This window comes from Hemicordylus capensis, chromosome 5 (genome assembly GCF_027244095.1).
Source record: "Hemicordylus capensis ecotype Gifberg chromosome 5, rHemCap1.1.pri, whole genome shotgun sequence".
NCBI lineage: Eukaryota > Metazoa > Chordata > Lepidosauria > Squamata > Cordylidae > Hemicordylus > Hemicordylus capensis.
The window spans coordinates 63,349,212-63,363,646 of NC_069661.1; the positions used below are offsets into that span (position 1 = coordinate 63,349,212).

A 14,435-nucleotide genomic window follows, 5' to 3' on the forward strand; every position below is an offset into this window, starting at 1 on the left:
CCTAAGCCGTTAAGGGCTTTATAGGTAATAACCAGTACTTTGTATTTCATTCGGAAACTTATCAGCAGCCAATGCAGTTCTTTTAGAATCAGTATTATGTGGTCCCTTTGTGTTGTCCCAGAGACCAAAATGAGTGCCGCATTCTGAACCAATTGTAGTTTCTGAACTACATACAAAGGCAGCCCCACGTAGAGTGCATTACAGTAGTCAAGTCTATTGGTTACTAACATATAAACCACCATTTTAAGGTCATTTGTCTCCAGAAATGGACGTATCTGGTGTATCATCCAAAGCTGATAAAAAGCACTCCTGGCCACAGCTGAACCCGAAAAACCAGGGAGAGTTTGGGATCCAGGAGCAGGGGCGTATCTAGGGTGGGGCAGGCAGGGCACATGCCCCAGGCGCCACTTGAAGGGGGCGCAATCTTGTAAAATTAATCTTTTTTTAAAAAAATGGCTGCCGAAAACAAAATGGCCACTGTGCATGCTCAAATGGGCTCTGTGAGGCCCTAGGTCATGCCAGGCCTTGCAGAGGCCATTTGAGCATGTGTGGTGGCCATTTTGTTTTCAGTGGCCCTTTTTTAAAAGATTATTTTTAAAAATGGCCACCACACATGCTCAAATGGTCTCTGCAAGTCTCTAGAGGCCAGCGGGGGGAGGGAGAACCTTTGCAAAAAAAACCCCACAGCCTTTAGGAAGTCCCCCAAAGGGGCTACAGGTAAAAAACATACATAATATAAGACACTGTACACATATTCAGATTGGCACTATGTACAGAGAATCAGGGCTTGTGTATACTGAGCTGAAGCTTATGAGCTAGGATTGTATTCTCCATTTATTTTTAAAACTTATGTAATGGTGATGCTGCAATGCATAGTAGAGAATTAGACAGGCACTTCTGTTTAGTTTTCCAAGTACACCTCCACATAGTATTTGGGTATTTCATGAGCCCCAGCATACTGAAATTTGTAGTTTTCCAGCATTTTTTGGTCTGGCTAAGTCCACTGCTAAATGGTTTTTGAAATATTAAAAGATTAACGAGCCTGAATTATATTTTTGAGCTGATATTATGGTAAAGTTATCTGAAAGATGGGAGTCAGATGCTTGGACAGGGGGCGCAATTTCAGTGTTTGCCCTAGGCGCTATTTTCCCTTGATACGCCTCTGTCCAGGAGCACTGATCTTTTAGGGGGAGTGTAACCCCATACAGAACAGGCAGATCTAAACCATCTCTCAGACCCCACCCTCTACAGACAGTACCTCTATCCTGTCCGGATTCAGCTTCAGCCTGTTATCCGTCATCCAGCCCAATATCGCCTCCAGGCAGGCACTTAGGAGTGTCATGCTATTTGCTGATAAAGTTGGTATGGAAAAATAGATCTGGGTGTCATCAGCATATTGATAACACTCCAGACCAAACTTCCTGACAGTCTCTCCCAGCGGTTTCATGTATATATAATATAATTTTACATAAAAGGAACACATCATTTCTTAACGGGTATCTCGGCTTTTAAAAATTTCGTAATAGCTTCATTTGTTTTCCTTCATTTGTTTTTTAGTCAATGGAACCCCAAGCAGCCAGCTTTCTACTCCTAAATCTACAAAATCTTCTAGCTCTTCACCAACAAGTCCAGGAAGCTTTCGGGGACTCAAGGTACGTTTTGAGATAGGTCAACCTATTTCAGTCAAAAGCTTAACATTGGCTGCATTCACATGTGTGGCAGCACCTGAGGTTGGGGCAAACACTGATTCCCTGGGCTTGTGCCCTCCTGGCAGGAGTATCTATGTCTAACTTAGAAGTGAAATATTTTACAGGTGTTGTGTTCCTGATCAAAGAGGCACAGAATATGCCAAGATTAGTCATGTTGTCTGAACTCACTAATCTCGACTTAATGAAAACTGGAGTGGAAGTACCGCCCTGAGCCATTTTGGAAGGGTGGTATACAAATCAAATTAATAATAATAATAATAAGTAGAGCCTTGGATGAGAAACATGCATGCCTAGGGAACTAGCGGCTCACCTCAACCTTCAGTGCCATCGTACATGCATGAACCTGGCCTGATAGACGTTCAGAGTAGCCATTGGGGGGCTCAGCAGAGCTGGGTTGCCACGAAAAGAGGCTGCTCTTAACTCAGCCAAAGTGTTGCCAGGCAGTCAGGGTGGGGGCAGTGCTGCTGCTCTCCCCTGAAGGCAAAGAAGACCCCATAAGTGTTCTTTGCCTTCCAAAAATATGTCTGAGGGCTGCATGACCCTCTGAAAATCATTTGTCCCTTCCCTCATGTGTGCAGTCCACTGCTCATCAATACTCTGGCTGACTTACGAGTCTCTCTCTGCACAGATCCCAATGGCTGTGTTGGATGCCAGCTGCTGTCTTTTGTTGTTGCAGAGAAGCAATAGTTTTATATTTAATCACAGTGGCAAATGCAATTTTTATATTGGATTTTAATGCTGAATTCAGTTCCAATATACTATGCACTGAAATCATTATTAAAGAGTCAAATACTTAAGCTGTATCCAGTTCTACAGTGAAAATAATAATCCAGTATAGTTCCAACTTTCTATACTGGTTAATTTATGTTGAGTATTAGGAGCAGTGTTAACTCGGCAAGCTCCATGTCATCCTGATTATTTTACTAGTTATACGCTGCAATAATGTTGTTTTACATGCTAAATTTGCTTATTAAATTATTGTATGCACAATAAAAGTAAAATGTAATAAAGTTGTAGTATCTTCCCGGGTTGGCAAACTATTGTTTATCTTAGCAGTATGCAGCTGTTTAGATGAAAACTCCACCTCTGCTTTGTTCACTTGGGATCTGAGTAATCTTAACTGATATATCTGAATTGGAGAACACAGTTGATGTCAGTACTTATTTTGTATCTGGAATGTATTCCCAACACTCACATTTCTGGGAAATTGTCCAGCGTGCATTTTTTTCAGCCTCTAAGATAAAACTATTGCATTATATACCACTTAAATGTCAAATGCTTTGAAGCTGCTAGAATTGTGTTGTATTTATATGGAGTTATATATGATGAATAAAATTAACCTCCTCTTTTGTGGGGCCTTATCATTTTGTCTTTTCTTGAAGAGATTCCAGTAGCCTTGTGTTTGGAATGAGGTCATACATAGGCTAGTTGCCTCAACAGATCTTGTTTATTTTATTTATTTATTTAAAATATTTCTATACTGCTCAAAACTTGCATCTCTGGGTGGTTTACAATTAAAATTATTTAAAAAATTAAATCATTTAACAATTAAAATCATTTAAAATATTAAACACATTTAAAACCCAGTATTAAAATTATTTAAAACTATGAATCTAATTAAAAGCTTGGATGAATAAATGTGTCTTTGGTGCCTTTTTAAAAGTTGCCAGAGATGGGGAGGCTCTTATTTCAACAGGGAGCTTATTCCAAAGTCCAGAGGCTGCAACAGAGAAAGCCCATTCCTGGGAAGCCACCAGATGAGTTGGCAGCAGCTGCAGGCAAACCTCTCCAGATGATCTTAACAGGCGGTGGGGCTCAGGGCGAAGAAGATATTCTCTTAAATACCCAGGCCTAAGATGTTTTAGGGCTTTATAGGTAATGACCAGCACTTTGTATTTTACCTGGAAACGTATGGGCAGCTGGTGTAATTCCTTCAACACAGGAGTAATACGGTCTCTCCTAGATGACCCAGAGACCAACCTGTCTGCTGCCTTCTGAACCAACTGCAGTTTCCGGACTATGTACAAAGGCAGTCCCACATAGAGCACATTGCAGTAATCCAGCCTGGAGGTTACCAGCAGATGTTCCACCGTTTTGAGGTCATTTGTCTCAAGAAACGGACACAGCTGGCATATCAGCCGAAGCTGATAAAAAGCACCTCTGTCCACCACCTCAATCTGGGACACCAGGGAGAGGTTCGGATCCAGAAGCACTCCACTGTGTACCTGTTCATTCTCGGGGAGCATGAACCCATCCCGAACCAAGAGATCAAAATGGTCGCACGAGTTTTAACCCCACACAATAAGTACCTCCGTCTTATCTGGATTCAGCCTCAATTTCTTATCCCTCATCCATGCTATTACTGCCTCTAGGCAGGTGTTTTGGGAGGTTATGCCTTCTCCTGATGATGTTGACATGGAGAAATAGATTTGGGTGTCATCAGCATATTGATAACACCCTGCACCAAATCCCCTGATGATCTCTCCCAGCTGTTTCATGTATATGTTAAACAACATCGGAGACAATACAGAGCCGTGAAGAACACCATACGAAAGTTCAGATTTTGAATAACAGTCTCCAAGAGACACCATTTGGAATCTGCTCATGAAGTAGGAGCGAAACCATTGCAAAGCAGTGCCTCCCACCCCCAATCCCCTCAGACATTCCAGAAGGATACTGTAGTCGATAGTATCGAAAGCCGCTGAGAGATCCAAAAGGACCAACAGAGTCACACTTCCTTTGTCAATTTCCAATTGGAGATCATCCATCAGGCCGACAAAGGCAGTCTCCACCCCATAGCCTACCTGAAAGCCCGTTTGAAATGGGTCTAGATAATCAGTTTCTCTCTCTCCCTCCCCCCCCCCCATATACACACACACACACACCTTTGTATTTCAGTTGCTAGCAAAATTGGTAAAGAATGATCTACTGAGCACCTCTGTTTTTCCTGTCTCCTGCACATCATTGGCTTTATATGCCAATATTGCCTATGAGTTACAGTAAAGCTGTGGCTTTTTAAAGAGCCTTGTGCTGATTGTGTTGACTCAAGTTGCCTGTGCCATAATTTGGATTGCCACCAGAAGTTCCTTCTGACAGGCTAGCTTAAAGGACTGGCTTTTTAATTTCAGGACATCATGTTTGAGAATACCATGGTGGATTTGTTGTTTTAGAGCACTCTTGCTACCACATCTCCACAATATACCTCCTCCCCGCACCTCCCAATAGTCTTAACTGGAAAGCCTGCTTACCACAAGGATAGGGAATTGCTGGCTATAATTTTGTGAGGCTTCATTTTTGCTACTCAGCAGAAATGCTGAATTGCTGATTCATTCAGAAACTTGGCAGTCAAACCAATGTCACAACATCAGAACAATGTTCTTTTGACTGTTCTGAAAGCAGAAGACAGGCAGAAACTGAATAACGTTAGTTTTAATGGAGCCTGATTTACTCTCATGTATAATGTTTTGTTATTATTATTTTCAGGAGTTCTTGTATGTATCTTGCTACTAAATTTTACTCTGTAAAGCTAACTTCTAGTATGCAGGAAGTAGTGAAGTTTGGCAAATGTTCATTTGAGATTAAAGGGAAGATTTTATTCCCTATTAGGGGCATTAGTCATCCATGTGATTGGCAGAAGTGGCTAACTGGGAGCTGGAATGCATAGTCATGCTTCCCTTCTCTTGGACATGGGGCTGCCTGATCAGGGAAGTTAGGCTGTGAGGGGACAGGTCCAAAAAGTTCCTTTTGTTTCCATGCCTGCCACCTTGTTGGAGAAGGCTGCTACAATAGATGCTAGGTTCCTGTTGGACCAATTTCAGTGGGCGTGACTCTGAAAACATCACAGTTTGTAACCAGGGGCTCCTGTTTCACATGGGTTGATACTGTGCAAGTGACCTCTGGGTCCACATAAAAGTGGCAATCTCCCTCTTTGTGAAGCCCCATCCTTCATGAATTATTTGATATATTAATCACAGGCTCTCACTTGGATAGTTTGGAATAACTGTGAATACCCACAAAGTTGTAACGTGTTTTGAAAAAAAGTTGACGCTTGCTTCATCCAGACTTGAGACACTTGAAGAACACCTTTGCAAATAGCTAAATAGCCTGTGATTTTCTGACTATATTTTTAAAATAGCTTATTTCTGAAGGATTTCTTGTAGAGGCATTCTCCAAACTGCATCTATGAAAGCAGAAGTTAAGTTTCTCTCTAAAGCCAGCGTACACCAAGTGCTATTCATGTATTGTTTACAGCTGCAGAGGGTGTATCTTTCAAAAAAGAAAAATGCACAGTTTTTAATCCCTTTTATTAGGTCTAGAAAGCTCACTGATTAATGCTTATGGTTCTCTTCTTCTAAATGGACCAACATCGCTTTCTAGAATTAAAAAAAAGTGTTTGAGGGAACAGTCTGCCATTTATGGCTAGGTGTGATTGGTGTGAAGATTTCTTGAAAACTGTTTTGTCTGTAAATATCCTAATATAGTGGATTCTGTTTCATGTGCAGAAATTTAATGCAGAAATTTTGCTATAAACTATACAGCAAAGATTCTCACATGGAAAGCACACATGGAAATTGTCTATAATGGTCATCTTTCCCCAATTATTACTTCTTCAAGGTAAACAGTGTGCTGCAAATGCCTTTTCAAGGTCTTACATTACATTATTTGAGAAGAGCCTTTACAAGGGGTTGTGCTTTTGAACAGTATTGTCAGCTTATTTGGATGGCAGATATGCCCAAATTTTCATAAAAGTATGCCTTTATATCTGTAGCTAAGAGAACATTGAGATGTAGCCCATTATGTTCTGCACTTTCCATAATATAATGTCCTCAGAGATAAATTATTGCTAAATAATATTATAAAGTATTGTATATAATCTGAGATGCAGGGCTGCTCAACTTCAGCCTTCCTGCAGATGGTGGCCTCCAATTCCCATAATCCCTGGCTATTGGCCACTGTGGCTGGGGATTATTGGAGTTGCAGTCCAAAAACATCTGGGGTGTCTAAGTTGAGCCAGCCTGATCTACTGAAACTGTACTGGTTAGAAATAGTTTTATTGGTTGATTTCTCTTATGTTTGTTTGACTTCTGGTTTTAAACAAGATAGCTGCATTGAGTAGTAGTAATGTAATAATTACAGTCATTAATATAGTGTAGTGATAATGAATAGTAATATATCTCAGCAGTCTCCTCTATAGGTACAATATGAAAATATTGTCTGAAAGAATTGTGGTGGATTATTTTGGTGTAGGAGCCATCAACGGCATCATCTCAATAACAAATGTACAGATGCTTTTTGCAGCCATTTGTGCAAATCTGTCTGGCAAGCAATGTTGTTCTTATGTTTCCTAAAACTTAAGTGACAGATGATCTAGTTAATATTGCCTTTTGCTGTCTTGATTATGTAGCTTCTGTTGGGTGCTTCCAGCATGTATTATTATCCTGGAAAATCTTAAAATAAAACTTCAGTTGCCACTTCAGTTATTGTCATTGCTGCTGGTGAAAGGATTTAAAGTATTCTGCTAACCAGACAGTGAGGCTGTTCACACGAGCAGCCCTACCCAGGCTTGGGCAGCCCTACTTAGGTAGGGCTGATTGTATGGAATGCTGGGATTGAGGCCGATCCTGGTGCTGCTGCCCTGGGTAGCCTGGGAATTTAACCTGACCTTTTACGTAGGTAGAAGGGCACGAGCTCATCCTTTTACCTGGGTATGGGGGTTGTGTGTCTGCTCAGGCTGCATGCAGCCCGAGCAGATACATTGCTGGGTGCCTAGAGCACCTGACTCATGGGGAAATCCCTCAATGCACCACGCTTGCCACACAGTGCATTATGGGATATTTGGAGGCTGGGACACATTTTCTTGGCCTCCAGAATGCTGCACGGCTCATGGCAGCACTGGTTGTGTGGGCATGCAAGCCACGTGTCTGGGATCACTCTCGAATCATCTTGGGGGAAGGTGTGTGCTATTCTGCATTCCCACCCACCCCACTTCCATCTGCCCTCCCCAGTCCAGCAGAAGGTCATGTGAACGACCTTACTGTTATCTGAGACAGAAAATTCTGATCTTGTATTCCCCTGTGCTCTCCAGGATTCTTTGACAGATCATGAACTCAGGCTAGAGAAGTATTTTAAGTATCGTTTGTGAAGTGGTGATAAATGCAGGTAAAGTAAAGTATGGGGAGAGGGAGAACAAAAGCATCATGTGAAGGTTAAAATGTTATACTCATTTTTGGAACAACGATATGTCTTTGGTGTTAAGCCTACTTGTATGTTGACTTTGCTTCATTCTGCTTCCAAGGTTCAGGTTTTCAAGACATTTGGAGTGTTCTGATGAGGTTAATCTGGCAAAGGTGAATGAAGAGAGAGGCCATGGAGATGCTCATTAGGGCATGCAGTAGGAAGGAAATAATAGGCCCCCTGCTCAGTAAGAATGACGAGATGTTAATGAGTGATAAAGAAAAGGTGTAACTGCTCAACTCCTAGTTTGCCCACAACTCATTGGCAGAAGACAGAAGCAGTCTCACAAAAGCAACATGAATTATGAGGGGTGAGGATTGCATTTCAGCTGCCCAGGGAAACGGTGTTCAACCTGTTCTGAATAGGCCTTCACTCCCTCTAAAGAGTCAAGCTCACAGTGTGGAGATATGCATAGATCCAGCTTTCTCACTGGAGGCCCAAGCACTGTGGCACAGATCACTTTCCACCAACTGAAGCTGGTGAGCCACCTGCATCCCCTTTTGGACAGAGGTACCCTGACCATGGTTATCCATGCTTTAGTAACCTCCAGATTGCTGTAATGCATTGTACTTAAGGCTGCCTCTGAAGACTGCTTGAGAACAACAGTTCAAAGTACAACTCAAAGGCTGCCAACAGGATTCCATCAATTTCAGGGCTTTATTTATTTATCTATCTATTTATTTAATACATTTCTATACCGCCCAAAACGCAAGTTCTCTGGGCGGTTTAGAAAACAATAAAAACAGCCAATAAAAGATTAAAACATTTCAACAATTAAAATTAAAAAGTTAAAACTATTAAAACACAATTAAAACAGTATCTAATTAAAAGCCTGGGTGAACAAATGCGTCTTGACTGCCCTTTTAAAAGTTGTAAGAGATGAGGAGGCTCTTATTTCAGCAGGAAGTGTGTTCCAAAGCCTCGGAGACAGCAATGGAGAAGGCCCTGAGTAGCCACCAGACGAGCCGGTGGCAATTGCAGACAAACCTTTCCAGATGATCACAATGGGTGGTGCGGTTCATAGCAAAGAAGACGTTCTCTTAAATACCCAGGGCCCAAGCTGTTTAGGACTTTATAGGTTATAACCCAAACCTTGTATTCTGCCCGGAAACATACTGGCAGCCAGTGTAGATGTTTTAAGGTAGGAATGATATGGTCTCTCTGAGATGACCCAGAGATCAACCCAGCTGCTGCATTCTGGACTAACTGCAGTTTCCAGACTACGTACAAAGGCAGCCCCACATAGAGCACATTGCAGTAATCAAGTCTGGTCCTGGTGCTTACCTTTTTAAAGCTCTAAGTGGCTTGGGACTTGGGTACCTGAGGGAACACCTACTCTATTAGGAGGCCTTCTCCCAGATGTCCCTGCCATCCAAAATGAGTCAAATAATGATTGAGGAGAGATATTTGCAGAAGCTTTGTTCTGGGGGCTGGTACGCACACTAGTAAAATCATTTTTGGCTTTGGACAGATGATTACTATGTTGAATGTTAGCCATAGTGTATAGTTTTTAAAAATTTGTTCAGTAGTATGACAGTTTTGTAATTGCTGCAGAAGTAACTCTTGCATCTTCTCATAGATTCCACCACACTGTGGATCCTCTTCCAATGTTAATGGTGTGCCTGAAGTATCTCCTTGCCTCAGTCCTGAAGGTAAAAATCAAACAATACATGCTGCCAAAACGTAAAACCTTCTTTGTCGTAAAGCATCAGTACTTGATATATAGTAGTCTAGAAATGTTAGATTAGCCAACAGCATTTTATGTAGAACCAAATTAGATGATACTTTAAATATGTTTGGCCCTCTGTGTGTTGGTTTTAAAGGTTTATTTGTAAATAGCACTAGGGCCCCCAATCCAGATTAGGAGTGGAGGAGAGGGCATTTAACTCTGTGCTGCCCAATCTAGATGGGGGGAGCACCAGCCCCCTGACAAACAGGGTACCCACCACCATACAGATTTCCTCACCAGTGGTCTTGTTTCCACTGCTGTTTTTCAGAAGGTAAGAAACAGCAGGAATACTCTCTGCGCAGTAGGAGGCGTTCCATGGTTTTTACCATCTGCATACCTCAGTGCAAATGACAGGAGACCCTGTTCTCTCCTGAAACCTGACTGTCTGCCAGAAAAAAGATCTAAGGGAAAAGAAGGGATTGGTGGTGATTACAAATAATGGCTGGCTAGTGAGATAAGCCTAAACTTGTGGTTCCCTGTCTAAACCACATACATCTTGAAAGCAGTTACTGTTATAAATATTGGGACTTTCAAAGTTGACTAAGGCTGTTTTCCTAAGCATACGTTCCTGGGAGTAAGCCCTGTTGAACACTGTGGGATTTACTTCTGAGTAAACATGATGGAATTGTACAGGAGGACCTCTGTATTCACAGATGTTCTGTTTTCAGCTAGTGCCGCGGATACCGAATCTGTGAATACTGAGGCATTGGGACAATGGAAATCTGGGGACTAGCTTCCTGAATGCTTTAAAAATTGCTAAAAAAAATTGCTAAAAATAGTGGGAAAGTGCCCTACCATGGTCCACGGGGCACCCGTGTTCGAGCAATGTCCCCACAAAGTGCCAAAATCAATTTTTAAAAAGCAAAACAGTCACTATTTTTGAACCTCTTTTTTTGGCCAAAATGAGCCAATTAGGTCAGGGGTCGGGTGCCAATTACCCGACCACAGATACACAAAACCACAAGTGCCAAACCTGCAATTAATGAGGTCCTCCTGTAGTTTATTAAAGTATAGGCTTTTGTTGGCAAGAATCTAGTTCATCAGATCAGTGCTTTGTCTTGATAGTCAAGGTGTCTATCTCTTTTTGCTGAAACAGAGTACCAGTGCCTACACTTCTGGAATCAAAACTATTAAATGTATTGGTTCTTTAATATGTAAATTGTATGAAATCCATGTTTTAGTATTTGTGAAACTATGAAAATTAGAAAAACGACCAACAGAAGTTGATGTAGTAAAAGCTATAAGAGTCTCTCTTCATGTGGCTCAAACCTGAAGCATTTATTTGAATGATAAACTAAGTGAAGTCATTAGTTTATGAATAAAAAGAATATAGGTTGAGGTTAGTTGTGACAAAGAAGAAAGTAGTTGAGTTTAAAAAATAATACAAAACCAATAGTTGGTTCTATTGCCAAATAGGTATCCTCTGTTTGTTCTGAACATGCATGTCAATACGTGTATATAAGTTTAAGTAACTGAAATAAATAAAGCACTAGTTGTATGTTGAAAAAATGGAAAAGTGTATGAAACCCATATTTTGATGCTTGCCCTCTCTGAGATCACAAGAAGGTCACAGCTTGTATTAAGCCATGTTTGCACTCGCTCATGTTTAGATGAAAATTTGAAGGGACACATTGAACTTAAAATAGCTTATTGTTAAGTTCCTGTGGTTTTTTAAAACTAAGGATACAGCACATAGCAAGCTTGAGGTCAGTAAGGGACAATCATCAGTGAGGGAGATTGCTCACATCATCTTACATTTTGCCCTTTCCTTCCTGCAGGTGTGAATGGAAACAAATGCTCAGGGACATTTACAATTCTTGAGAAATACAAAGTGGGAAAGGTGATTGGTGATGGAAATTTTGCTGTGGTAAAGGAATGCATAGAACGGTGAGCAAGGAAATTGCCTAGCTATTTATTTTTACTTAGCTTTAAATCATTCTTCTTTTTTCTGTGCATTTGCTGAATATGGGCAAATTACATTATCAAGGACAACTAGGTTTTGCTGTTAAATAGCAGATTTTCATCTTCATCTTGATCATTTTATTTGGGCCGGGGGGACCATTTACCATAGCAGATTAGTCCAAAGCCTCATTTCATAAAACATTCCAAACATTTACTGGTAAAGAGGATATCAAAAGTAGCCAGTTGTCCTTGTAGAGGAGATCAAATATATTTTAGGGTCAAGGAGAGTGGCCCACAAATTTCCACAGCTTTATAAGGACAGAGCAAGAGCTTTGCCCTTGTAGGGAGTCAGGGCACTAGTTGTGTGCAAGGCCTGGTTTGCAGCCCAGCATGGGTGGGGGGGGGTCAGGAAGTGACTTTTGCTTCTCTTCCCTTCCTGCAAAAGCCCTATTTGCTACTAGGAATATGTCCCTGGGGGCTGCACAACCTCAGGCATATATTTCTGGCAGCAAACAAAGCATTTGCAGGGAGGGGAGAGAAGAGAATATAGCTTCCCACTCCCTGCACGCTGGGCTGTGGAGCAGTGCTGCAACACACCTAGTGTCCTGGCTCACTCCAGGGTGGATGTCTTGCTCTGCCCTCATAAAGCTGCAGAGAACGTGGGCCAATATTTACCAAAGCATGATTTCTGGAAACTTAGAAGAAGATCTGTCAAAACTGTCCCTGTAGACCAGTTCTTCCCAACCAGGGTTCCTCTAGATCAGGCATCATCAAACTACGGCCCTCCAGATGTTGCTGAACTACAACTTCCAGCACACCCAGCCACAAAATTGTCTAGGGATGCTGGGAGTTGTAGTTCAGCAACATCTGGAGGGCCGCAGTTTGGGGATGCCTGCTCTAGATGTTGCTGAACTATAACTCCCATCACCTCCAGCCACAATAAATTGTTCAATAAGTTGTAGTTCAGAAACATCTGGCAGAACCCTGGTTGGGAACAACTGCTGCAGACAATTGCCAGAATGAGGTCACCATCAGTGTTGACGCAATTATACAATTTCTGAAGGGAAGAATATCTGTATAAGTATGTGCAGTGTTTCATATATTTGTAAGCTGCTTGACTGCCCTCTCATCTAAATCAATTCATTGGATGGATGAAGTACTGCAGGAAAAATCTGAGGAAAGGCAAAGTAATAATCTGTTCCCTATAGGAGAAGACTGACTTGTTCTTCAGTGCATTTGTGACATCACTATCCAATACACCAGTCCCATTTCTTTCCTCACAGTTCTTCTACATCACCTTACCTGACAAGCAGCCCATTGCTACTGAATCAAAAGCAACAAGAGACCTTACTCATTATGTGCTGAGGAAAGAGATATTGGGTAGCAGGGGCATAGCAAGGTTGGAGTGGTTCCAGAGACAAGATTTTAAAATGGGCCCCTTGCTGATAAACACATGTCACAATATATAGTGCACTCACACCCACATCCCCATTATGAATATGGTGAATATCTAGTTCACATTGAATCTAGTTTTTTTAACTCTCTGCTACTGCTGATATCCAAGAAACTCAACATAATTCATACGGGGTGCAACACGGGCGGGTGGGGAGTCATGTGACATGCCTCTGGGGGGCCACTTGAGGCAGTGGGGCCCGAGATGACTGTCTCCCCTTGCCTAATGATAGTTACGCCCCTGTTGGGTATTGCTCTCTGATGTGGAAGGTCATGAGGGGAAAGAGGGAACCTAAGTTATCTTTCCTGTGATTTGCTTGATGGCACCTCACCCACCTGCATATGAGCACTTTTCCACACTCATTTGACCAATGCAAAGTAAAAGAAAATGAATGCTGAGCAATATGTTAAGAGACTGAACAGGGCATGCAAGCAAAATCCAGCATCAGAATCTCTTTGGATACCAACTTGTGTGGGATTGAGTTTCAAGTGATTTGTCAATTATCAGGAAAAACAGACCTTTTTGATCATTATGTAAGCATTCAACCATCCCTAGACCATGACTCACATGCTTCTTAACGTAGGACAGTCACCTGCACTTCTGCAAGGCTCTTAAAAACACATCCATGGTGCTGTGAAGCTGGGCTATTCTGTTCCTACCAAGCGTTACACAATTGCAGTTGTGATGCTGTTTCCATTGGGAATGACAGAGGTAGCCTCACAATTGCAATTGTGAAATGCCTAGTAGGAACAGAATGGCCCAACTCTGCATGCTGCTGTGATGCTAGGCCATTCTGTTCCCTCTTTCCACTCATGACCTTCCACCTCAGAGAGCTCTTATAAATACCACTTATCTCAGAACATAATATCTCTTGTTGCTCTTGAGTCAATAGCAATGAGATGCTTGTGAGTTAAGGCGATGCAATAGAACAGTTTGGAAAGGGATGGGATTGGTGGCTCACAGAGTCTGGGAGGCTCTCTAACTGTCCGTATTGTGCTGTAGAGTATGTGAGCCCATGTTTCTACACTCAAATTCTAATGGTAATATATTTGGAAACATTAGCATAGGTGGCATCTGAGTAGGACATAGGGGAAGGATGCAAGTAGGGACAAAAACAAGGGGAACAGGTGAGAATGGGATCAAGATGGCTTAGGAAGACGATGGGGTTAGGACCAGCTGAAACAACTAGGAAAGGAAGAGGAAATAGAGCAAGGTAAGGAGAGTAGAGGAAGAAAGGGGCCTAGGTGACCAAGGAGTGTGAAGCCAAGTCATCTGGAAACAAGGAAAAGAGGTTGAGGCCAGCAGTATGATTCATCTTTTTGACCATGTTTTCCTATTCATTGTAACCTTCCAGTAGGAAGTAATAATCTAAGGAGCTCTTTGACTAATATTTATTTTATTATTTATT

At 41.8% G+C, this 14,435-nt stretch overlaps 1 protein-coding gene across 4 annotated transcripts in view; it reads left to right on the forward strand.

Annotated features, from left to right (window-relative positions):
- DCLK2 (doublecortin like kinase 2) overlaps positions 1–14,435 on the forward strand; it is a 155,676-nt gene that overhangs the window by 100,381 nt on the left and 40,860 nt on the right. For all 4 annotated transcript variants that reach the window (XM_053255839.1, XM_053255840.1, XM_053255837.1 and 1 more), the window contains 3 exons: positions 1,558–1,652; positions 9,523–9,595; positions 11,451–11,559. In XM_053255839.1, the coding sequence (XP_053111814.1) occupies positions 1,558–1,652; positions 9,523–9,595; positions 11,451–11,559 (277 nt within the window). The remainder of the gene's footprint in view (positions 1–1,557; positions 1,653–9,522; positions 9,596–11,450; positions 11,560–14,435) is intronic.